The sequence below is a fragment of the Octopus bimaculoides genome, chromosome 14 (assembly GCF_001194135.2).
Source record: "Octopus bimaculoides isolate UCB-OBI-ISO-001 chromosome 14, ASM119413v2, whole genome shotgun sequence".
Classification (NCBI taxonomy): domain Eukaryota; kingdom Metazoa; phylum Mollusca; class Cephalopoda; order Octopoda; family Octopodidae; genus Octopus; species Octopus bimaculoides.
The window spans coordinates 983,140-1,008,156 of NC_068994.1; the positions used below are offsets into that span (position 1 = coordinate 983,140).

Genomic DNA, 25,017 nt, shown 5'->3' on the forward strand with positions numbered 1-25,017 from the left:
TCTTTGCAGAGGCGAAGAGAAGCCACAGTCGAAATATCTTACTGTTTCAAGAAGTTCATGGTTTTTACACTGAATATATTGGACAACAAGAGAAATAATTATCTTGATGAAAACAAAAAATATTTCAATGGATTCCCATTATTTTATCATGTGGATTTTCTTCAAATATTATCTATTTTCGGTGGTTGGTGCTAATTTAACCAATGAAGCAGACGACCTGCAATCTGCTGTAGTGAAGGCTCGTTGTACAGCTCTTTGTCTCGCTAAGGTAATTCGCCATCTTTATTTCATCTCGCCCTCCTCTATAAATTGTTTGTATTGAGTCTTGTTTCACGGATCAACACAGCACACGAATGACACTTAAACATAACACTGCAATAACGATCCCAATTTGTATGCATCAGAGGTAGATAAAATAATACCAGTAATATACTGAAATCGAGTTAATCAGCTCCCTTCCCCTCATTACGAGAAAAGACCTTGTATATTTATTTCAGTATTAATCAATGCCCAGTTATCGATAATTTGTCAATATTGTCGGAATATATTGCTGTCCTCCTCGCTTCTTTCTTCTCTATTGCCATATGAGAGTTGGTTCAATCCTAGGAAGAATGGATAAAGATAAAGTTTATATTTGAGCACGTGACGCTGATCACGTGTAGCAAGTATTATCCAATCATATTAGCTTCTTAGCACCCTAATTCACACTGACCTCGAAACAGACCTCAATGAATCTTACATGTCATTAAATATTTTCTTTCCAGTTTCCATGTCACGTGATTAAATAGGCGCCATCTTTGAAGATTGCTTACGTTTTTATAAATCTTGCGAATTGATGTTTTTCTTCTTAAGACCCACATTGTACTAAAATTCAGCTAAATTAGTACCATATAGAATAATTAAAGATCGTCGATTGATTCTCATTTGAACCAGAAATTGTGTCTACTTGTGTTTAAGGAAGACATTCTTTTAAACTGCCCATTATCGCCATCCTTCAATAGTACGAACAATTTGTTGTTGACCTCTCAACTATCGATCACTGAAGGGGAGGGGATCTTGTTCAAAACGCGGGCACCAGTTTTCATTTATGTTTTATGTAGTGTTTTTGGTACCGAAAGACTTTCAAACTTCGTATACTTATCTATTTTGTGCTAGGGTTAGGGTTGAAGTAGATGCTTACTAAATCTTTTCGAACTCAAATATACCGCAGGTGTTTCGTTTTGCTTGTGTATCGAACACTATTTTACATGGCCGCTGTTCAACAGGTTGCCTTTAAGAACAGGTAATACAATTCCTTAGGATGATGACTTAAATAGACTCATGTTCTTCAGAGAGGGACAGATTAACTTTCAATCAGTTTATACCAGTAGTAAATCAGATCGTTAAACAGGGGAGTGTCTGTAACTGAGGGAAAAACAAACGTGTGTAGGGACTTCATTTGCAAAGCACTTGTGTTTTAGTGTTCTCGACAGTGTTTATGGGCAAAAGATAAACACATACAATGGATTTGTGTACAGCTTCTGTCTACCAAATACCCTTCGCAAAATATTGGGCTCGCCAAGTCTGCTAGAAGACATATGGCCAAGGTGCTGTGTTATAGGAATGAACGCAAAAATACTTAGTTACGAAACGAAGTCTTTACCTGCACAACCATAGCTACACTTTTTAACCATCCAATGCACCTGCAGACAACCACTGTGTACCGTTTACCTGTCTCCATAGTATCATCTTATCGTTTATCATCTGGAGATGACTTAGTTACTCAAGAACTCCATCTCAAATAGCGATGGACAGATTTAATGCAGAGAATCAACACTATTACAAGAAATAATTTGGAGTTGTCTCCCTTACTGTTTTCCTCATCGTACAAAAAATTCTTTAGTGCGCCAATCATTAAAAAAGTTCCTTGTTATTTTGATTCGATTAGTCATTACGGAATTGTTAGACTGATGACCAGGTGTTATGTTGTAGTTTTTCCAGACCTTCTGTTTTGAGTTCCAATCCTGCTGAAGTCCCCATCAGCCTTTCATCCTGGGATTGATAGGGTTAGTACCAGCCAACGACTGAGACAATTCCTCACCAACACGTCTTAACCTCTGGCCTTTAGACATGATGTGTCCTCTCCTTACTTTTACTACCACTACTATGGCCTCTGTTTTTCCCAGCTGTTAGGTTTCATACGATGCCTATACAGATCTATTCAACTTTCTCTTCTCTCCTCATTACCCCACCCATATTGTCCACCTCTCACTAATCGCTTCTCATAATCGTCCTTTCCTGGAATGTATTCTGCCTGGAATTATGTCTTTACCAATGTTTTCTTTTTCCAGTGGTTGTTCAATACTTTCAAACCCCATTAAACTCACTAACCTGGGAACTCCAGTGAAGGTTATGGGTGCAGTGCCTTTCAATAGACAAAGAACATTGTGAAAAAACTGCCCTTGTCCCCACATTCCAATCTGTCATTCTCCAATTGTAATATTGATTTTTCACGTGAGGCCTTCATCTATGTGTGTTTTAGCTTCTATTTCTGTTATCTAGTTTGGTGTCCAGCAGTCAATGGAAGGAGAATTAGCTACATACAACCTTTACCGACCATTTTACTGTCAAGATGACATCTGCCATCAGGTGAGTTCAGTTCTGGTGTGTGTTGTTCTTCCGGGGGAATTCCATAGATTAGCTTCCATAGCAAAAGGCAGAAATGAGTGGCAGGTGTGTGTGTGTGTGTGTGTGTGTGTGTGTGTGTGTGTGTGTGTGAGATAGGTAAACTGACAGACAAGATAGAGATAAGTAGACAGAAAGTCAGATTAATAAAGAGAGGTAGACAGATAAACAGATAAAGACATAATGTTAGATAGATTGATTGGTAAAGAGAGAGAGAGGGAGATTACATGGTGTTGGTAACTGGAACTAATGGTGCAGCAATGAGAAACAAAACCAATGATTGGTTAATTAGATTTTTTAAATGGAATTCTTGTGGAAAACGCATATTTGCTGCCAATAAGATCCGTCATAGTTTCCAAAATGTAATAATGTTTTAACTGTCTTTGACTATTCCTATTTAGCTGTCTTTGAGTGTTCTTATTTAACAGGCTCTCTTACCATGTCATTGGAAGAAGAAAACTGAAGCAACATGTCTGAAAGATTGCGTAAGTTCTGTAAAACTTATTGGAACTAGTTTGGGTTAAACGGAAAACTATTTTAGTTTCTTTTTGGTCTAATTTAATAAGTTCTGGCTATGGCTGTTGTTGGAGAATATAATTCAACTTTTACTCTGTTTGTGAAGGTACATGGCCTGGTGGTTAGAGTGGTGTACTCACAATCTTCAGATCGTGGGTTCAATTCTCAGAATGGTGGTGTGTTGTGTTCTTGAGCAAAACACTTCATTTCATATTGCTCTAAAGTTGAATGGGGACCAGTATGTCAAAGAATAGATCTGACATTCCCCCTGTGTCATAAAAGGGGTTGAAATAGGATTTGCACTCCAGTTTTGTAAAACCCTCACCATCAATGACTACCCAAATAGACGACCCTGAGTGGTGCAGAAGTGGCATCCACCAGGAGTCAAAGGGAATCACTAACATACCCCCATGCTACCTATTTACTCCATTTAACCCTGACAAAGAAGGCATCCTCTACTGTGAAGACAATGTAATCCAGAGAAGACTCAAGTCTGAAGACATGACAACCTCTCTAATGCTGGTGCCACAGTCGACTGTCACCTGTACATTGTGTAAAGGGGTTGCTGTGAGGAAGGTCATAGGAACCATGGAAAAAACTGGCTCTTTAGAATCACAGGCACAACTCATATTTTGCCTGCTGATTAGACTACTGGAGTGATGTAAAGTATCTTGCTTAAGGACACAGTGTGCCACTGGGTACCAAACTGATGACTTTTCAGTCAAGAGCTGAACACCTTAACCACTAAGTTGTGCGCACACACACACACACACACACACTGTCTGTCTGTTCTTCTCTCCTTCCCTCCCTCTCTGGCCGTCTTATATTTCTATTGTTTGTTTCAGCCTTCACAGCAATGCCGTAAAACATGTGCTTTGATTCAGTATTTGAAGGAATGGATCCACAACAACGACAGAATTCAGGGTGAGAAAATCAACTTTGCTATGCACGTTTTGCTGAGTGACTCCCTGAGTGTGAGATGATAATTAATTATGCCTCATTAAGTAAATCCATAATTACAACTGATTGTTCTTTGTTTTTACTGCTTTTCTTTTAGAAATGGGAACTTTGTCTTCTGCGAACCATTCCACTGGCATTCAATTTATTGGGCCGAACATCATCTGTAAACAAGACATGTGGTGGACTGACCAGTTATTCCTTCATTCTATCTACTACATTTACTGGAATATTACCTATAGCCACAAACAGCCTTCCCCTGGACCTATTGTTGTTCTGGTCTCGGTGAAACAAAACGATGACCAAAAATGGCATGTTGTGGCAAATGTAAGTAAAGAAGAGCTTTACTTTTAAGGTAATGTTCATAGCCCTTTCAGGTTCTCAGGGAGTTTGCGGTGTGGCCCCAAGTGAGCCTTGGCCTAACAAAGCTATGAGGAAAGACACTCTAGTTATAAACATCAATAGACAGTCTTTTGACCTGTCAGAAATACCAGCGAAATGTCCTTCACTGTGTGACCTGCCGTATTAGAACAGAAAGGGTTGGTAAAAGAATCTGAAATTCTGTTGGTTTAATAATTGTAGGGAAAGCATAGACAATAGGGTGGATAAGATCCTGGATATTTGAAATTGTTGGGGGCAGGGGAGTATTTAAAAGAAAGTGGGCTGGGTGGGGATGGAATTGCTGTGAAATCTCTCACAAATTATAGCTTTTAATCATATAAAGAAAAAGACACAGAGGACAATGGAGTTCCTGACAAATGGTGGTCATAGCTGGAATGTCTTTTATCAGGACTGATCCAGAAATAAATGACAATAATCTGAGGATGCCGGGTGAAATGCTTAGCGGTATTTCGTCTGCCGTTACGTTCTGAGTTCAAATTCCGCCGAGGTCAACTTTGCCTTTCATTCTTTCAGGGTCGATTAAATAAATACCAGTTACGCACTGGGGTCGATGTAATCGACTTAATCCCTTTGTCTGTCCTTGTTTATCTCAGCCCCCTGTGGGCAATAAAGAAATAAATGTTTGTCCTCTTTTTCTATCTTTCAACCTACACCAACTGTCTGTTCCCTATTTTTAGCTGTTCTTACACCAACTGATGTCCCCTATTCCTAACCCCTCAATAACTGATTGTGCCCGATATCTACACCTTACAGCCTCTGCCTGTCTTCTAGATTATAACTCCTCTTCTCCACTAACTGTATCTTCTCTTTGACTGCCAATCTTTCACTTTTCCTGTAGACCAGTCGTCCCCTTTTCCCAGTGAAATTGGACAACAATATGAGGTACTCTCTACGCTTGACAGCTGTCAGCCAGCATGGTGTTGTTGGTATGGGCTCAACAACATGGACAACACACATACCAGGTAAGGACAGTTTGGTCACTCTTTAAGGACCAAGTGCTCAACACACAATCAAGACAAGGACAGTTTGGTCACCAAATACTCAATGCATGTGTCAGGTCAGGTACTTTATGCTAGAGGTATTATGCAACCCAGTAGAGATCATTTCATAATTAGCAACTGATATGAACCTCCATTTAGTTTAAAAGGTGAGCAAGGTTTGTGGACACCAAGCAGGATTAAAAATGAAACTTGTGAAAGAGAGTATAAGAACCTCTCACTGAGAAACCAGCCTGAGACCCTGAAAAGAGGGAGGAGACAGATACCATTACTAGGTAATCTTCTTATTAAAATAACACAAACAATGGCAAATACTGAACTGATTAGGGTCCAAGATAAATTCTTAATTTGGCTGATAACTGGGTAAGACAAAGTGGGAGGCTGGCTGCAACTCTTATGGCCTCCTTTAAGTGATGGAATTTGAATGAAAGGATATTGTCATTGGTAAGGATATAGTGGTCAAGTGGACTGGGGTTTGAACTCGCTGTTCAATCTATTGAAGGTATTTTTTTTCTATTGAATGGGCTGAACTTGTAATTCAAAGGATCCATGTTGCCACATGCTGTGCCCAGGAGCTTTACATTAGAGTACAGATGTTTGTCGAATACTCTACTACTTACATGCTAATTTAGTGAGTACAGAGTTCAGTTGAGCCAACGATTTGAATTCTCTTTTATCAAAACCAATCAGCATGTGATGCGTGCACACGCGCGCGCGTGTGTGTGTGTAGGTTAAAAGGTTGCTGCTGTTGAACTGGTATGTGAAGCAAAAACACCTTCTGGTATTTATTCTTTCCCTGAGGGTCACAACTCTCCATCCTCCATTGTCAGTATTGCCACCAGTGACCCAATGGTCGATCCATTGATCTGCTTGTGTTGACCAAAAATTGACAGACACTGAATAAAAGAATTGACCATTATAGTAGTGGTGCAGCAGTTGGATTGAGGTGAGAGAGAAGAGGTGGGTGACTGGCTGTTGTGCATTGCTCAAGAGAGATGGAGATGGTCAGTCTGTTTTGGACTGCACGTCTGGCCTTTCCAGCCATGTAGTGACTATGATTAACCTTTTACAAACAGAAGCTAAAAAACCCCTTAAATCACACTCTTAGAAAAATAGTTACTCATGGGATAGTGTAGTCTTGGAAGTAGAATAGCTGAAACTAAAAAGGTGGGACAGTCATATCTGGAAACTATTTGATAAAATTTGCTGTAGGGCTAAACAGCAACAACTTCATCCTTGTATATTATTTCTCACTTCCTCCCCACTCCTCCTCCTCTTCTTTCTCTTTTTTCCAGACCACCCCTTACCACAACCCATCCACAAGCTGGAGCTGATGGGGCACACCCTGAATGAAGACACTATTACAGCCAAAATAAAATGGCAAACGAAACGAGGTGAATAATGTTTTCCTTTCATATCTTCATTGCGTTGACATCCTTTCCATGGCACATAACTGTCACATAACACTAGCACACTTCTGTCACACTGTAACATGCCATTGTCACACTGATATCCTGTCTTCTCTTCTACTCTCAGACCAAAGCTGTTTCTATAAACTCAAATGGACCTCCTCCACTAAGGAGTTCAACTCAAAGAACCTTGGGGTGAGTATAATTACTGTGATGATGATAGTGGTTGTGATGGTGGTGGTAGTGGTGATGGTGGTAGTGGTGGTGGTGGTGGTTAGTTTCAGATCAGCTCTGTTTGAACAATCACATTCAAAGAACTTCCAGCCATGACCAGCCCATCTTTTTTACACCTTTGGATCCTTCCTTCTCCTTCAACTTTCTCCTTAGAATCTTCATTGTTCCTAACAAGGCTGTTTTATGTGTCAGCCTTGTTCTGATGGTAATTCCTAGCTTCTCAAGCCATGCATCCAACCTTTTATTAACTGCTTGCAGTGCACCAGCCACAATCGGTGCCATTTCTATGTGCCTTATTCTCTGGAGTTTCCTGATTTTTCCTTCTTATTCATCCTTTCCTTCGTATTTATTCTGCAGTTCCAATATCACCAATAATTTGCTTGAGCGAGGTTGTTGCCAATGCTGCTGGACTGGCTCCTGTGCAGGTGGCACGTAAAAAACACCATTTGAGCGTGGCCGTTGCTAGTACCGCCTGACCGGCCCTCGTACTGGTGGCACATAAAAGCACCCATTACACTCTCAGAGTGGTTGGCGTTAGGAAGGGCATCCAGCTGTAGAAACTCTGCCAAATCAGATTGGAGCCTGGTGCAGCCATCCGGTTCACTAGTCCTCAGTCAAACCATCCAACCCATGCTAGCATGGAAAGCAGACGTTAAACGATGATGATGATGAACGATAATATGTGTAAGAGTCTGTTTATGTCTGTGTCTCTCCTAATAATATCTCTGCGTTTTTTTCCTCAGTTGCCCCTCAAACCAGAATATACTATAAAGGATCTTCACTTCTCTGACCGCTACAATTTATCTCTGATGGCCACTAACCAGCAGTTTAACCAGTTCAGTAGTCCAGTAAATTTATCCTTCACCACACCCTCTTGCTTCACACTCACCAATTTTAGCTACACTCATTGTGGTAAGTACCCCCCTCTCTCTCTCTCTCTCTCTATTTAGCAATATAATTATTAGTAAGTATACATGTAATAAATATAAAATCTATATCGTGAATACTTCTTTTATTTCATTAATAAACAAAAACAATTGCAATTACACACACACACACACACACACACACACACACACACACACACACACATACGGATGGCTGTAATACTGAGTATGAAGAATTTAAAAGGAAGGAGGGATGGGGAGAGGAATTGAGAGTGGGAGGGAGGGATGTATGGATGGTTGTAATACTGAGTAGTATGACTTTAAACGAGATCTGGTAGTGGGGCTCTGGTTGAGGAGTTCCAGGGTTTTGCTTCCCTTTTCCACTCCCACCCCACTCGACTTCACCATACCAGCTGTTATTATTCTCACTGCCCCACCCCGCCTCACACTTAACGTCTAGTTTCAACTACTCGTTGCAGACGCCAGGGTAAACAACCCATGCAGTAACAGCAGTGGACTCATTAACAGAGTGGTGTCCCTTGCAGTAACTCTTAAATAATCGGATCTGTTTTTTTTCTATGTCGATCTTATTAAAAGAAATTGCTGCTATTACCTCAGCCGCCAGTTGTCTAGAAATTCCACCTACGAAATTCTGTGTAATAATGCCCAAAGTACATACACACACACCCACCTATACACACACACACGAAGTATATCTATATATAATCTCTTTCTAACCAGCTCCAGAATCCGTCCGTAACCTCCATTCCTGGAAAGCAGAAGTCAACAGAAATGGAAGCAACAGTTCAATTATCCATATTAAGTGGAAAGCGCCTGCCCACCTCTCAAACAGAAACCCAATCACCGGATACTTGGTCTCTTGGATGAAACTGGTGCCCCTTCTACAGGCACCTTACATAAAACCAGACAGGGCTAGAATTCAACTTCCACCAGTATGTTTTCTATTATTTTACTCTTGTAGATATGTTTTATTTCAAAATATAAAATACGTTGGTTGTGGGGTTAAGTTGTTGGCTTTCAGGCCTATAGCCAATAAGTTCAAATCTTAGTTTAACCTTTGTGTTGGGTCTCTGCTGAATAATTCTCTATGTATCGGTTTGCCTGGCAGACAAATCCCTCGTTCAGTTCACAAATGATTGGTTAATGGTTGGAAGTTCAATCAGTTATCAAGACACCAATGTATTCACCCCCTTTAGGTCAGAAGGTCACCTCCATATAGGTAAACTATACTGTCAGAAGGAAATTGAGAAATTTGTAGGCCCCCAGCAATTACAAGTACCATGAGGGGTTCATTCATAATTTCAAGCAGGGGTAGGAGCTCTCTGAACTCTGCCCAGCCTTATCTTATTCTCACAGCTATGCTCTCAGAGTATCCACATCTGCTACTAACTTGGTCACCTAGATAATTATTTTCAAACTGGTAGAATGTGAAAGGATGAAAATTTGGTTATTATTTCTAGTGGTCCTTGTAACTACATAGAGGTTCCTTTGTTGTGTTCACTGATAATGAAGGTTATGATGATCGTGAGCAGGAGGAGAAGGAAGAAAAATATAAGCCGTAGAAAAGCCATTTCAAGGTTAGTAGCTGCTAAGGTTCAAACCTTACCTCACTTTCATGTGCATGTTTATAGCTGTGGGGGAGTCCCCGAAAGATTTAGCTGAACTTTGGGCTCACTCTGCTATCAATCTATGCCCACTGCTTATCTCATTCCCTGATGTTCTCTCCTACATCTGACAGGGTCCGACTTAAACTTTAATCTCCATCTAACTTTATATTAACATGTTTTCATCTTCCTTATCTTCTCTGTCAGGGGGCCCTTACCTGTGTCCTAAAAGGTCTACAACATGGCTACCAGTACAAAGTAACTGTACAGACAGTCTCCAAAGGGGGCCTCAGTCAACCAAATGTCATTCTGCTGCAACCTGACAGTAAGTCATTGTTTTGTTTTCGTTTGTGTTGTTGTTAATGTTTGGACATGTTGCACGGGTGATGAGATGTGAAAATATGTCTGCCAATAGGGGTCTTGGTGGCTGGGTCAACATTTATTTGGAATATTTGCTAATTAATTCAATGTTTTTTTTATTTATTTAATTACAGATGTTATGGCATTGGATCCTGTGGAGAGGAGGTTTGTGGCAACGCTCTGTGAGTTATTTCTGTCATAGTTCTTTGTTTATGATGACATTTATCACTGCTTGCCATCATCATCATCATCATCATTCTCATCATTGTTTGTTGCTGTCTTCATCATGTATCCCATCATCATCATTATCATCACCACCATCATCATTGTCATTGCCATATGAAAGTTTTGTAGTTTTCCCTCTTATATTTGTTGACATCTTTTTTTAATTGTAGCCAAAGAATTATTTTCAGTTTCTACATTCTGGTTACCTCTATTTCAAGATGTTTGTCTTTCAAACATTTCTCCATTTCTTTCAGATGATTATTATTATTATTATTATTATTATTATCATCATCATCATCATTATTATTGTTAAGGTGGTAAGCTGGAAGTTAGTGCATGGAACAAAATGCTTTGCAGCATTTCTTCAGTTCCTTACATTCTGAGTTCAAATTCCACTGAGGTCAATTTTGCTTTTCATCCTTTTAGGGTGGGTGATGTAATCGCCTTCCCCTTCCCTGCAAAATCTGCTGGCCCAGAGCCAAAATTTGAAACCATTGGGTGAACTGGCAGAATTGTCAGCACACCAGAAAAATTGCTTTGCAGCATTTTGTTCATCTTTATGTTCTAGGTTCAAATGATGCTGAGGTCGATTTTGTTTTTCATCCTTTCAGGGTCGAAAGTACCAGTTGAGAAGTGGGGTCATAAACGTCTTACTCCCTCCCCTCAATTTGTTGGCCTTGTACCAAAATTTGAAACTATTATTATTATTATTATTATTATTATTATTATTATACAGATCCCTTTGATGTAAAAGTGTCCACCCTACTTACCATGGTCATCCCTATCTCACTGATGTTGCTGGCTTTAGTGGTCACTCTAATGTTTCTCTTGATTAACCATCACAAGAATGTCCATTCTATTTGTGGTAAAAGTCACCATACAAAGGTAAGTTGGATCACCACCATTGATTCATTAGTCTTACCATTTCATTCATATATAAAAGACAGGCTAACCGCATTTTAGTCTCTCATTACTGCTTGGTCAATTCAGACTAAGCGGGGTAACTATTAAATCTTGTCCCAAGCCTACAAGCCCTTTGGGTGCAAGCTATGTATTGCATAATATATGCAGTGCACAATGCAGCCAAGTTTCAGGTGAATTACAGGTAAGTCTCACTTCAGTTTGCCACCATTGCATTGCAATGTTTTTAATTGTAGGACATTGAGAAACCCCGCTGTGCGAAAAGGGTCCCAGCACAACCATCCCTACAGTGCAAAGACTCTTATGTACTGGACCCGAATCAAGTACACTTGATGGATGTGATTGGTGAAGGAGCCTTTGGGAAGGTGATGCGGGCTAAATACATCAGTTCTACTTTGCCAGGTATCAAGACTACTGTTGCTGTCAAAATGTTGAAAGGTAAGAAAATAAAATCAACAAAAAAAACAACTTCTTTATGATTTTGTTATTGAGGTTTGGTCAGTTCTCAGGATATAAACATTGCTTCTGTCTGACCTCAGGTAGTTTTACTTAGTGATGATTAAGGTATGGTGGTGTGGAGAAGATATGTTACTCTTTCACCTCAGGCCTGATCTAAGACACATATGGTATGTAGGTGGTCAGTCTTTTGGCTATGTTAAATCAAAAGATCTATTGCTCCTGAACTGGCTGTATTTATATTTACTCTCTTGGTCCATTTTTTTTTCTCTCCCAAGAAGAATGGTGTCTTGCCATGGTGCCATTAATTGAATGTAGAGCTTTGTCTGCTTTGAGCTGATCTTTTTCATTTTGTGATGATCAGGTGTCCAATACAGGATGCCTTTACTGTGGAACCCTTCACCTGTTGAGAGGGTTCGTTTATTCATTCGATTCCACTGAATAGTTAACCTTTCAATAAATTAGATTCTATAACATCTTTAATCAGATCTCAACCTAACAAATGAAATGAGAGAGAAAAAATGTTTAAGGTTCAAAACCAATAAAATTTAGGTGGAAACTCTTCCTCTATAAATGAGCGAGGATAATTGTTTGAAATGAAGGGAATACTGTTTGGTTGCCATTGGTTACACTGAATCTATTTGCTGTTGGTTAATTCTTCAGACAATGCCAGTTACAATGACAAAAAGATGCTGTCCTTTGAGATTAGTGCCATGAGGGATCTTGGTTCCAACAGACACATTGTCAGTCTCATTGGTCACTACTGTGTTAGGAACCAACCGGTTCTGGTGTTGGAATATTGTCCACTGGGGGATTTACAGAATTACCTGAGGAAGTTCAGGGACAAGGTAAGTGGGCTCACCTTCATCATTGTTTCATTGGGGGCCACTTTCAGATATTAATGAGACCTCATCCCTGAGAATTTCCATTAGACACTTCCTTGTTCTTGCGCTGTGTGAATTTCATGTGTTGGTGCACCTGTTTATTGTTACATGCATTTACCTGTTGTTAGGTGCACCTCTGTTATATGCTGTTGTCACCAACATTTGTTTGCTGTTATGTGCATCTGCTGGTTATGCATATGTGTGGGTTTGGTGTGGGTGTGTTGTGAAATTTTGTCTTTTTCTTCGTTGTTGTTGTTGTTTTGCCAGACGTTAACCTTGAATAAGCAGACCTGTGATCAAAAGCTTCAGTAGCTCAGGTGTAGTAGTAGAAGAGGCGTGACAGCAATTGTGTGTGCTTTCTCTTTTTAAGATGGTGGAGTGTAATTAGAGGTATGATTTGAGTGCTATTTCTATCAGGTGGGCAACCATAAAGAGGTCCCCTCACTGGTCCCACAATGGGATTATGTTTATGTGTGAAGGCATATGTGTGTGTGTGTGTGTGTGTGTGAATCTGCATGAATTCCTCTCCTTGTTTTCCACTACTGTCTTCCCCCTCCCTCCATTACAATCAGCCACTCTCTTTCTCTAACTTACCTCACTACTACTGCTGCTACGCCCTCCCTTTCCTGTCTAACCTCTCTCTCCTTAGGACCCCCACACTGCTAGAACCACCCAATATGGTTACCAGAATGATCCTGGGCCTGGCAGCAGCAACCATTTGAAAGGTATATATAATGTTTATTTATTCATTTAATTATATTTATTATGCATTGATGACACTTATTGAAACCCTGCACCATAGATTCAGGGCTTCGTTAGAGTAAAATGACTTGATTGCTAATTATCATCAAGTTCCAGTTTGTTTACTATTAACACTATGGCTTCACTGTATACTGGGTCTTTGTATCCATTTGTACCATTTCCTTGCAGTAACATCCACCACCACCATCACCATTCACCACCACCTATCCTTGGGTACCTTCAGTAGGGTCCACACTGTTGTCACCCACTACTTGGCCCTTTCTTGGTTGTATTCATTGAAACATTTGGACCATGTCTACTGTCAGAGAATTAGTTCCTCTCTTCAGGCCGTCCCTCTCAGAGATCCTTTAAATGGTTAAAAGTGCTGTTCTACCTGCCACCAATTCCACAAAGATCATATATGTTACCTGTGTCCTACCTGAACTATTAGAAAACAATAATCTGTCTAGAGCCTGCAGTTGCTACCCTGGGAAGCCCAGTCACAAATATTCCCTAAATTTAATTCTTATGAAACTCTTTCAGATTGTTGTTTATGAAGTGGATTCCTTCAAAACCAACTTGACTGATTCCTTTCTTTCTTTTTCAAGAATTTCCAGAAATGACATTCACTACAATGTTGTCATACATTCGACAGATTGCCATTGGGATGGTGAGTTGTGCTGGAGGCTTTATTAATCGATCACTCCTGATTATTGATCTCTATTTTTGATATTGAAAATAATATTTTGTTTGCTAAATGACTTTTGATGTGTTTTAAAGAATAAAAACCAACCTAATATATCCTTGTTTGTATTAGGGTACCATTAAGGATTATCAGGTCAACGTATCATTCTTCGTTTGCATTCAGGAGTATCTCTCAGCTCAAAAGATCATTCACAGGGACCTAGCCGCCCGCAATGTACTGGTATCTTCCCATGATTTGGTCAAACTATGTGACTTTGGGCTGGCCAGGGATGTTTACGAGAATGACTTCTATCACCTGAAAAGCAGACAGAAACTTCCTTATAAGTGGATGGCCATTGAAACATTGAAAGACCAAATATTTACTGTGAAGAGTGATGTGTGAGTAGATTTGCTTGGAACCTTCTTTCTTTGACTTTCGGGACGTTTAGTGTGAGAGTGGGTTGGTACATTCTTCAAATTGTGATGTTTACTTGAAGTAGTAGGACTCTGCCAAACCCTTCCTAGTCACATTTTATGTTGGATAAATTTTATTAGAGTTAATATGCAGCTATATATGTATATATATGAATGATATATGTATATACATATGTATATATCAATGTATATGTATGTATGTATATATATATACATATGTAGATGAATGTATATGTATGTATATATATATATATATACATATGTATATGAATGTATATGTATGTATATATATATACATATGTATATGTATGTATATATATACATATGTATATATATACATATGTATGTATATATATACATATGTATGTATATATATACATATGTATGTATATATATACATATGTATGTATATATATACATATGTATATATATATATATACATATGTATATATATATATGTATGTATGTGTATGTATATATATGTATGTATATGTATATATATGTGTGTGACGCAAAATGTCCAACCATTAAGCTAAGAAACTTTTCTCTTATTTTCTTTTTTAATCTTTCATCATTCTTTTCATTTATTTAACTTGTATTACTAACGTGCTTCTGTAATTATCAAGTAACTGACAAACGCCATCAAAATCATAACCATTAATTGTTGTGTGCCATACAACATGAATTTTGACATACAATATATATATATATATATACCTCTTGTTTCATTGTTTGCTTTTTAGGTGGTCCTTTGGTGTGGTAATGTGGGAAGTGACTTCGTTTGGCAGTTGCCCCTATCCTGCTTTAAATGGCCTTGAACTCTATCAGTCTCTTGAGCAAGGATATCGCCTGTCCTGTCCTCCAAACTGTTCACCAAAACTGTATGTAGTTTAAAAAAGATTTTTTTTTGTTTGTTTCTGCTAGATGTTTCACAGGGTGAAAGGTGACTGTGATAATGTTTCTGTATAGTATAATAATGTTGGTGTGTGGAATGATAATGTTTCTGCATTGGATAGTAATGCATGTATGTGTAATGATGGTGTTGTTGAGTATGTGTGTGTGTGTGTGTGTTTGAAGTGAAGATGTTTTTGTGAGTGAAGTGATAATGCATTTAACTAATACAATAATGTTTGTGATTGAAATGATAATGTCTATGAGAGATGAATTAAGGTTTTGTGGATGATGTCATTGTGCAAAATAAAAATATATCTATATGTGATATTATTGTGTGTGAAGTGATAAATTATTGATATGCTAATAGTATTTTGATACAATACTGTATTATGGAATATATCTACCGATTTTAGCCAATACTGTCTGGATAGATGGGTGTAAATGACTTTATATAATATCTTCAAGGGCTGTGAAAAAAAGGGTCAGCTGGACTAGTTTCAAACCTGTGTTGGGATTTCATTAGTGACTGACCATTCTTATTCTCTTTTAGTACCCTCTTTAACTATAGCCATTGACACAGCTAATGAAGCCACAAATGGAAATAAGAGAAACCTATTATGAATTATACTGTGACCAATGATTTAAAATGCAAACTATATTTATATATTTTAAATGTGTCATGTTGCTGTAATATTTCTCATGTGACATACCTGTGATACAGGTGATGCATTGTATTTTGTGATCTGTGGAACAAAACCATCACTGACCCACATTTGGACATGTTTCTCAGCAACATATACACTCACACTTACACACACACATGCGTGCGCACATGTGTGTGTGTGTTCTAAGATTCTCAGATTGTTACTGAGTTTCATGTTTTTGACTGGACATTTAGAAATACAAAACTCCCATGATAGTAGCCAATCAGCATTTAATAAACTCTACACATTTGTGGCACAGTGAAGATTTGTGAGACATTCCTAAAATATTCCATCTGAGATTCTTCAGGTGAAGAGATGCACACTTGGATGTATGCATCAACAGTTCGACCGACACACCAGCTCAACCACATATTCACAAACACGGGGAACTCTCCTAACTCGCAATGTCTTGTTGCTTTGTTAGCAACTGATTTGATCTCTCTTCAGGAGAACTTAAATAAGACTCAAAGAAAAATCATCAATACGTGTGTGTGTGTGTGTGTGTGATTGAGTGTTGCTATGTTCTTCATGGAATCTCCAACATTCCAACAGAACTGTAAGGAAATGCCTCAATTCCAGAATATTCTTAATAACTTTCTTATCTTCAAAATAAAGTTGAAACATAAAATATGAGCAATTTCAAGAGTCTAGTTTTTTTTTCTAGTTATTCCATAATGAAGAATTGTTGGCACAGAGAATCAACCATGCGTCCTGGGTTTTCAGAATTACGCTGGAGTGTTGAAAAACTTATGGAAGAAGAGAATTGTTACCTTCAATTAGAGAGCAGAAGAGAATGTAGTGCTGTAGATGGCACTGTTGCAGCCAGCCCATTATTGGAATCAAAGTAAGACAACTTGTTATTATATATGCATGTTTGTGGCTGTCATATGACATATCTGTAATGTGTCATAAGTAGATCTGACTGACATTAAGATATATCACAGTTAATCTTCATCAAGTGTCAGCCATCATATGTATGATTCCAGTTCACCCATTCAAGGATCTTTCTCCCTGCTTCCCCTGTTAGAGGACCATCTGTTCTGCTCTGTTCCAGGTGAGAAACAAAGGATGGGCTGTCATTTTATTGGTTTATTATGAAATGATCTAAAATGTTGTTGTTTAAGGACCAAAATGTCATGAGAGGTGGATGTTCTGACTCACGGGGCCCTGAATTCAAACCCTGCTGAGGTCAACTTAGCCTTTCATTCTTTCAAAGCTGATAAATAAAGCCCCACCATTTCAGGGTGGTGGATTGGTAGGAGAGTGGATGGGTCAGGGGTGTCTTTTGGGGACTGTATTCATTCACCAGCACTGGGGCTATGCACTGGCGGCCCTTGGTCTTTACCTTGGATAACATCATTGGCATGAAGAGGAGGGAGACATGCATGTAGAGATAGCTGGTGGTCTTCAATGAAAGAATCTTGCCAGAACCTCCATGTTGGAAGGGACACATACCAGAGCCTAGATGTTGTAGGGGATATTTGAAGGGAAGCATTCTTCATCTCACAGTACCCATGTAGCTTCACAATAAATCTTTTCATTTTGGGATAGATTTTTTTCCCTCCCATTTAATCAAATCATTAAATTTTGTAATGTTTTCACTTTCAGCAAATCCTCTAATTGTATCGAGATGAAGGCCACCACACAGGAGGATTACTTGTCACCTGACATGAGTCTACAGAAGCCTGAACCCAGGCGGTATCAAGTTGTTGAGAGACAAAGGGTTGTCACTACACATGTCTATAAGTCACCAGATGATGTTACCTTGAAACACTGTATATTTCTTCCCAAATCTGTCTCTGTCAAACTCTCAACTCTGACCAGTTTGAAATATTTTCAAGAGAAAGTTTACGATTCTGGTTTTGGATAAAGAAGACTGTTGGAACAAATTTAGCAATCTTTGGCAAAATATATACCCTTTTGCCAAGTTAGTGAAATATTTAAAATGTTTACAGTTGGATAGATAGACAAATATAACAAAATAATTTGACAAAAAAAAATGTGAATTTTTAATTATTTTCTGAGATTTTACAAAAGCAACAAAAATATATTAAAATTTTCTTTTTCTTTTAGTTTTCAAGTTCAAATATTTTATTTGAGAAGAAAATGGAGGAGGGTTTTAGAGAAAGATTTGTCAGGTTTCATCTTTTTTTAGTTTTTAAAACAAACTTTCGAAAAATTTCTAAAGAAGAAAGTAAAGAAAACTTTGTATTTCTTTATTTTAGCAATTAATGTCTAAGTTTATGTTTCTTCAAGCAAATAATCCTTTAATGAGTTGCTTGATTAATTATAGATTTCGATGAACTTTGACATTGATGTTATATATTTTAGCATAAATTTAGAGTTTGTTGGGGAGAGAAATGAAATCGTATTATCATTTTCTGAGAAAGTTTCATGTAAATATTTTCAATTTCTTTATTTGTAAGATCTCCGAGAGAAGTCCACAACTCTCCTGTACGACCTCTTACTTTTACATCTCTTTTATTACACGTGTAAATAATTCTCTTCATTTTTACTGATGGAATTTTTAGTCCTTTGTAAATTGTAAAAATATAGAAACCTTTTCTTTTTATTATTCCATCCATGCTTTATAATTATCATTTTAGCCATATCTTTTTATAATTTCTTCCAAATATTTTTAATATTTATACTTTTGATATTTCTTTTATGTAGTTTTTATAATTTCTCTCATTATTTTTACATCATTTCTCCTGTATATTTTAATATTTTTGCCATGTCATTTTATATCTTTCATGGTTTTAATACTTCTTTCTTGTCTGTTTTTTTCCCCCTATTTTTTCTTTATCTTTCATTATATCTTTTCTAATTTACAAATTTCGACACATCTACCTCCCCACCCACTTTATTTAATTGAAATATTCTTAATTTCATTTTCTTTACCTTGTCCAATGTGGACATTAAAACAACCACACCTACTTGATGTAGATCAGACAAAGACATGACATTTGTTGAGTCATCGATGAAAACAAATTTCAATTCATTTTTTATTTTTGGTTTGATTGGATCCTGAAAAACTACCAAAAAGAATAAATAAGATGAAATAAAATATGCTACAATTTGTATTTCGGTTGACGAAAGTCAAAACCATCACATTTTAAAGAAGAGCTCTAAACAAGGTGGGGTAACAAGTTACTTTTAAAGATATTTTGCCATTGAAATAAGTTTATGACTCAAACTCTATTGACCAATCTTTATATTGTTTGTATTCCCACCAAATTTACACGTAAGGTTTGAGTCTTGTTGTTGATTTAATTATTTTTAGATTGGTTTAACAAACTTCTATATCCAACAAAGATCAGTGTTTGTGCCGGGCTTTTTGATGTACAACAAATGTTTTGTTACAAATTAACTTTTCAATGTCTGCTTCATCAGGTTTCATTTTATTATTATTATTATTATAGATGAGTGATTATCATATTTCCAGAAACTTGGTTTCTGAAATATCTTTCACCTTTAAACTGTAGCAAAAATAGATTTGGTGTGGATACTTCTGAAATGCTGGCTGGACAAGGTTTTACTAACGCTTTCTCTACAACACTGACAATTTTTATTTCTTCAAATAAAATATTTGAACCACATTTGATTAGAATAAAACCAGTGAAACAGCTTGAGTTATTTAGTTTTTCTTTCATCTCTATTTTGTAATGTTTCTTTTTCGTTAAGTGGAACACAACATATTTCATTCATCATCATCATCATCATCATCATCCAGTGTTTTAAGTCCAATCAAAACTGGTTCAATCTCACTGCAAATGTCATTTTCTACGGCTTCAAGCTGACCCTTACCCCATGAGTGAAATTGGGGAGACAGAAAATGCAAAGGAGCTCATCAGGTGGATTGTACCTCTGTCCATCCTTGTCACACACTGTGCTATGGTGATCCTGCCCTGAGAATTACTTTGAGGGAACAGCACTTGTCTGAGGAGTACTCAGCCGTCTACACATTAACCCACAGGTAGGTAATTCATTTGAGAGAACAACAAAATCCCCCTTGTTGAATGATGGTGATCCAGCATATACGTGTGTGTGTGTGTGTGTGTGTGTTTGCTTACATTTGCACCACTTCTCTGAAAATCCTTCAGCTTCAAGCAGTGATATTGTTATCTTCCCAGTTAATAAGTCATCTGCTGGCTTTGCATCTTTCAAGAACATCCAGCTGTAAAAAACCGCCCCAGTAACACATTTATAAAGACTGTATATGCATGGTGTAGATTTTCGCAGGCTATGGATACACAAATTAATCGATACCAACGATGTATTGGCTGGACAGGCCATAGCCTAAAAAAAAACACATTAACAATGTAAAGTTTATTCAAAAGAAGATTTATTCAAAATTGTCTTTTTCTTATGATATATCGGTCAAGAATACTAATCACTACATCTACTAAATATGATCAGTACAGTATAGTGCTCCAGCATGGTCTTAACCATGGTGACTAAAGTAAACTACTGCAATACATTTATCACACTCTCAACTCCATCCCCAAAATCATGGGTTCTCAAACTGGGGGTCCATATTGCATGCTGCAGGAGTTTTTATAAGACAAATTGCAGTTCATCAATTTGGTAAAAATATTGGAATTTTTGGGGTCAAATAAAGGACCAGCTGGAGTTGTATGTCTGAGATTTTGCCTTTGGATTAAACTCACTGTTTTGATGTTTCTATATCAACTTGATGAAGACTGCCGCAGCATCACCTCTTCTTCCCCCTGAAGCAAAACAAAAGATCACATGATGTTTGAGTTGTACAAATTCAAGTTCACAAACAGATTTTAGGGGTCAGTTGACCTCTGACATCACATTACATTGTTACCCCTGTACCCATTCTTAACTATCACACCATCTCACTCTTTCACTCTCTACATACATTCTCTAGTTACAGATATATGGTAGAATGCAGTGAATGTCATGTATGTATCTGCCTTCAATCTACCATTAACTTCATCATGATTCCAGGCCAATCAAAAGTACTCTGTGGTTCTATGATTGATGGACTGTGGGAAATGGTTCAACTACCAAATTGGTCCTTTCAGTGCCTGACCTGTGTGTCTTCCCCCAATAACATTCTTCAACATAAATTGGCTATCAGCAGGAAAGTTAAGATAATTAGATAATTAATATTTCGGATAATTAATTAGATAATGTTTTTGTGGAATACAACCAAAATCCCTTGTAGTAACTGGTTCTAAAGCAAAAAATTGTATGCAATAACCCAAAACTGGAATAATCTGTTCAAAACCCTGCCCACAGCTACAGACAAACCAAGGCACATTGCAAAAGTCATAGAATCTACTTCACATCATCTGATTGTCATTGTCATCTCCAAAGAAACCATTGATCTTCAGATATTTGCTGATAACTTGTCCAAGGACTTTGGCTGTGCTCCTCCAAAAACTGTTCATTGTCTCGGGTAACAGAATCCCAAACCCAGACTAGTCAGATGGGTTTTCTCAATTTACACCTAGATGCATCCATACAAAGTCTGATCGAATAGCCATAGGGGTGGGGTGGGACCATGTGATCATTTATGTTCATTCAAGCTTTTCAACAATCTCTTGTGACAATTTGATGCAGTTGCAGCAAGAGAATATTTTTCTGTCTCATTTGTTTGAATACATCAAATCTTCCATTTACAGTTGTTTCTGACCCTCGAGAATTACCATCGAGGGACAAAAAGGTTTGACATCTGCACAGTTCCATCTAAGAAAACAGTTCCCTATCTTTTCATCACTGGTTATTTCAACTACTTAGAGATTGTTTTGGAAACCTTTCATCAACTGGAAAGGGAAAGGGATTTCCTAGATAGGTTGTTTAAAGTAAAATAGAAGTTTGTCTAAATGGTATTTTGCCTGCTCACCTGAATAAATGGTGACAGACGTTGTGAGAGGTGAATAGATGAGTGTGGGGTAGTACTCAGCTTTCTGCCATGAGCAGCGTGCTGATTCACTGACAATCAACCAGGACACAAGACGTTCACAACCTTTTTGAACCTGTGATATGTAAAAGTGTCTTTGTCTGAAAGGGAGAATCAAATGGTTATTAATGATGGAATAAGAACGACAGGGATTATGATAACAACAACAACAACAAAAAGCAATATAAAAAGGATAAAGACAACTGCAAAAACAAAAACAAGAATATCAATGAAAATAACTAGAATAACAATATGAAGATTTTTTCAGCTCCTTTATAATAAACACGACATTCCTATTTCAATTATAGACTTACACCAACTCAGCACTGTTCAAATAGCCAGAATATACCTGGGTAATATAGGACAACAGTGCAGGGTACATATATATAATCATGAAGCAGTATATAGATACCACTACACACAAACAATAAATATGATGCAATATATAGATCACAGCAATATACAAACACTAAATAGGACAACTACAAAAATAAACAGTAAACAGGATGACAATAGCAACAACATAAATTATTAATAAGACTACAATAACAACACACAAACACTAAATAGAAAGCCCAGGATAATGCAGAAATGCATAGATTCCATATAAAATCTGGCAATATGACAAACAATGGTAGAATATACTTTCATATTGTATGGCGTATAATGTGAGTGGAGTTTATAGAGTTGTATCTATTGTGTTTGAGTATATTATGTGTGGTATATATATGTATGCTGTATGATGGTTGTATATCCTATGTTGGTGTATATATTATGTGTATAGAGTGTGACAGTAATATTTGTGTATATACTGTATGTGTATATATGCATTTATTACATGAGCTATATTGTTTGTGATAGCTATCCCATAATTCCTATTTAAATGTTAAACTTTTCTCTGTTGTTTTCCCTCACAAGAAATATCAATAATCTTAATCATGTTTTTCCTAATCAGTAAAGCGAGTAGCCACATCAAAGTGGCAGATGACTGTTATTACTAGTTTAACCCCAGGCAGATTTTGAGCTAATGTACATACATACATAAATACATGTGTGTGTGTATATATATATATATATATATATATATATATATATATATTCATCATTCTTTAATTTGTTTCAGTCATTTGACTGTGGCCTTGCTGGAGCATTGCCTGAAAGAGTGTTAGTTGAAGAAATTGAACCCAGGACTTAGTCTTTGTAAGCCTAGTACTTATTCTATTGGTCTGTTTTGCTGAACTGCTAAGTTATGGGCGACATAAACACACCAACATTGATTGTAAAGCGATGGCAGAGGGACAAACACTAAATGGTTTGTTGTTGCATCAAATGTGTTGCAGAATCTGCATTTAGAGTCGGAACCAGTTTGAAGAATATTAGCCAGGTAGTTTCTGGTAAACAAAATTTGATCTTGTGCTGCCAATATGAAACGTTTAGCCTCTGCTTTCAGTCCTGAACTTCTCAGCCACCGATGGATTGTTGCTTGGTCTACACCAACATTTCAACTTTGAAAAGTATATACTGTCCATGCAGGGGCTTCTGGCCCCACCACTCCTCAATTTGTTTTTGCTCATTCTTTGTTGCAGTCTGTTTGATCCGTTTTGCTTTTTTTCATGGCAGTGGTTTCATGTTCTTCGTCTCATTCAGGGTTAATGCCAAGTTCCCTTGGTAATTTGCAATTTTTCTTGACAATAGAATGTGACTTTTTTGTTGCTTCATGTTTGCACACGAGCTGAAAGGTACAATATGTAGAATGGAGCTGGAAGTCAATAATAAAACCAATGGCTTTTGGTGGAGGTGATGGGGATAGTAATGATGAAGGCATTCTAATGAGACGGGGAAGAGAGACATTAAAGGATGATGAGAAGGCTTCCACACAGTTTCCATCTACCAGATTGTGTTCACAAGTCATTGGTCAATTTGCTGCTAGAGTTGATTACACTTGTCCAAGGATTCTGTGAGAATAATCAACTTTTTGAAATGATCTTCTTAACAGCAAAACTCTGCCATTTTCCATCTGTACAATGAAATGGTTTACATTAAAGTGAAGCCATTAACTGAAACAGTCCGATGTATCATGTGTAAAGTGAATCATCTATGAAAGACCAAAAATGTAGGACGATGTCAGGACAAAGAAGGTGAAAGGTTAATCTCCATTCTGTTTAGACTAAAATCCATATTGTTTTTGTCTTTGTGAAATTTGATACAAGCAGGTGACAGAGTGGAGATGGAACACCCTGCGTACATACATACATACATACATACATACATACACACACACACACACACACACACACACACACACACACACACACACACACACACACACACACACACACACACACACACACACACACATATATATATATGGTGCCTTCTCAATGGAATTGGTATTCTTTAGAAGAGAGAAACAGCTAGAATGAAACTAACAGTTACTCTTGTGTTCCTTGTGGCTTTTGCCCTGATTGTCGGAGGTAAGAAGAGTTTTAACACCTCATGCTTTATTTCATCTCAAGTTTAATTTTACTGCTATGCCCATACTGGGGCACTGCCTTCAAAGGTTTTACTCAATTTTGTTGATCTCACTCCTAATGCCTGATACATTATTTATTGATTTCTATTTATTGAATGGTTATGTTATATATATCATCATTTAACCCATACTGGGATGGTCAGATGATTTGACCAGTGCTGGTAAAGCTAGGGGCCACACCAGGCTGCATTGTCTGTTCTGGAATTGTTTCTATGGCTGAATGCCCTTCCTAACACCAACCACCCTGCAAAATGTACTGGGTACTTTATATATGGCACCAGCATCAGTGTTTCCAATATGGCACCAGCATGTGTTTTTTATGTGGCACTCTGCTGTGGTGGATGGGTCTTTTTGAGTACAGTAAGGTGCTTAGTCCTTTGTCATCTCCTTCGTCAGGCTCAGTGTTTTGAGATCAACCTTCAATACTTCCATGTCTTCCTGGGTCTCCCTCTTCTACAAATTCCATCCACTTTAAGTGATCGACACTTCTGCATTCTACTGTCTACATCCATACACATCACATGACCAAACCAGCATAATATATATATATATA

The 25,017-nt window shown here is 37.6% G+C and overlaps 2 protein-coding genes and 1 long non-coding RNA gene across 4 annotated transcripts in view; 2 read left to right on the forward strand and 1 right to left on the reverse strand.

Annotated features, from left to right (window-relative positions):
- Nucleotides 1–19,623, forward strand: LOC106872612 (tyrosine-protein kinase Mer). Of its 2 annotated transcripts, XM_014919651.2 has the most exons (21): nucleotides 1–268; nucleotides 2,542–2,628; nucleotides 3,093–3,149; nucleotides 4,026–4,104; nucleotides 4,238–4,464; nucleotides 5,378–5,501; nucleotides 6,833–6,931; nucleotides 7,074–7,141; nucleotides 7,924–8,092; nucleotides 8,809–9,020; nucleotides 9,900–10,017; nucleotides 10,187–10,234; nucleotides 11,014–11,162; nucleotides 11,435–11,636; nucleotides 12,318–12,502; nucleotides 13,188–13,263; nucleotides 13,888–13,949; nucleotides 14,148–14,362; nucleotides 15,142–15,279; nucleotides 16,661–16,840; nucleotides 17,605–19,623. In XM_014919651.2, exons 1-21 carry the CDS (start codon nucleotides 107–109, stop codon nucleotides 17,864–17,866), a joined length of 2,919 nt encoding a protein of 972 aa, XP_014775137.1. In that variant the 5' UTR covers nucleotides 1–106; the 3' UTR covers nucleotides 17,867–19,623. The 2 variants fall into 2 exon arrangements, with proteins under 2 accessions (XP_014775137.1, XP_052828576.1); XM_052972616.1 differs by lacking the exon at nucleotides 2,542–2,628.
- A 749-nt stretch (nucleotides 19,624–20,372) lies between these two features.
- LOC106872617 (protocadherin beta-15) overlaps nucleotides 20,373–25,017 on the reverse strand; it is a 70,184-nt gene continuing 65,539 nt past the window's right edge. The window contains exons 4-5 of the transcript XR_008265511.1: nucleotides 21,875–22,032; nucleotides 20,373–20,726 (exon numbers count right to left, since the gene is read on the reverse strand). The gene's annotated coding sequence lies outside the window, so the exon portion shown is untranslated. The remainder of the gene's footprint in view (nucleotides 20,727–21,874; nucleotides 22,033–25,017) is intronic.
- Nucleotides 24,334–25,017, forward strand: part of LOC106872618 (uncharacterized) — a 2,316-nt gene continuing 1,632 nt past the window's right edge. The window contains exon 1 of the long non-coding RNA XR_001409790.2: nucleotides 24,334–24,405. This is a non-coding gene — a long non-coding RNA (uncharacterized LOC106872618). The remainder of the gene's footprint in view (nucleotides 24,406–25,017) is intronic.

Coding starts and splice junctions, on each gene's coding strand:
- LOC106872612 (XM_014919651.2), top strand. CDS start 107: ATGAAAACAAAAAATATTTCAATGGATTCCCATTATTTTATCATGTGG. Junction 2,629..3,092: donor AAGATGACATCTGCCATCAG/GTGAGTTCAGTT, acceptor CTTATTTAACAG/GCTCTCTTACCATGTCATTG. Junction 13,264..13,887: donor CAGCAGCAACCATTTGAAAG/GTATATATAATG, acceptor TTCTTTTTCAAG/AATTTCCAGAAATGACATTC.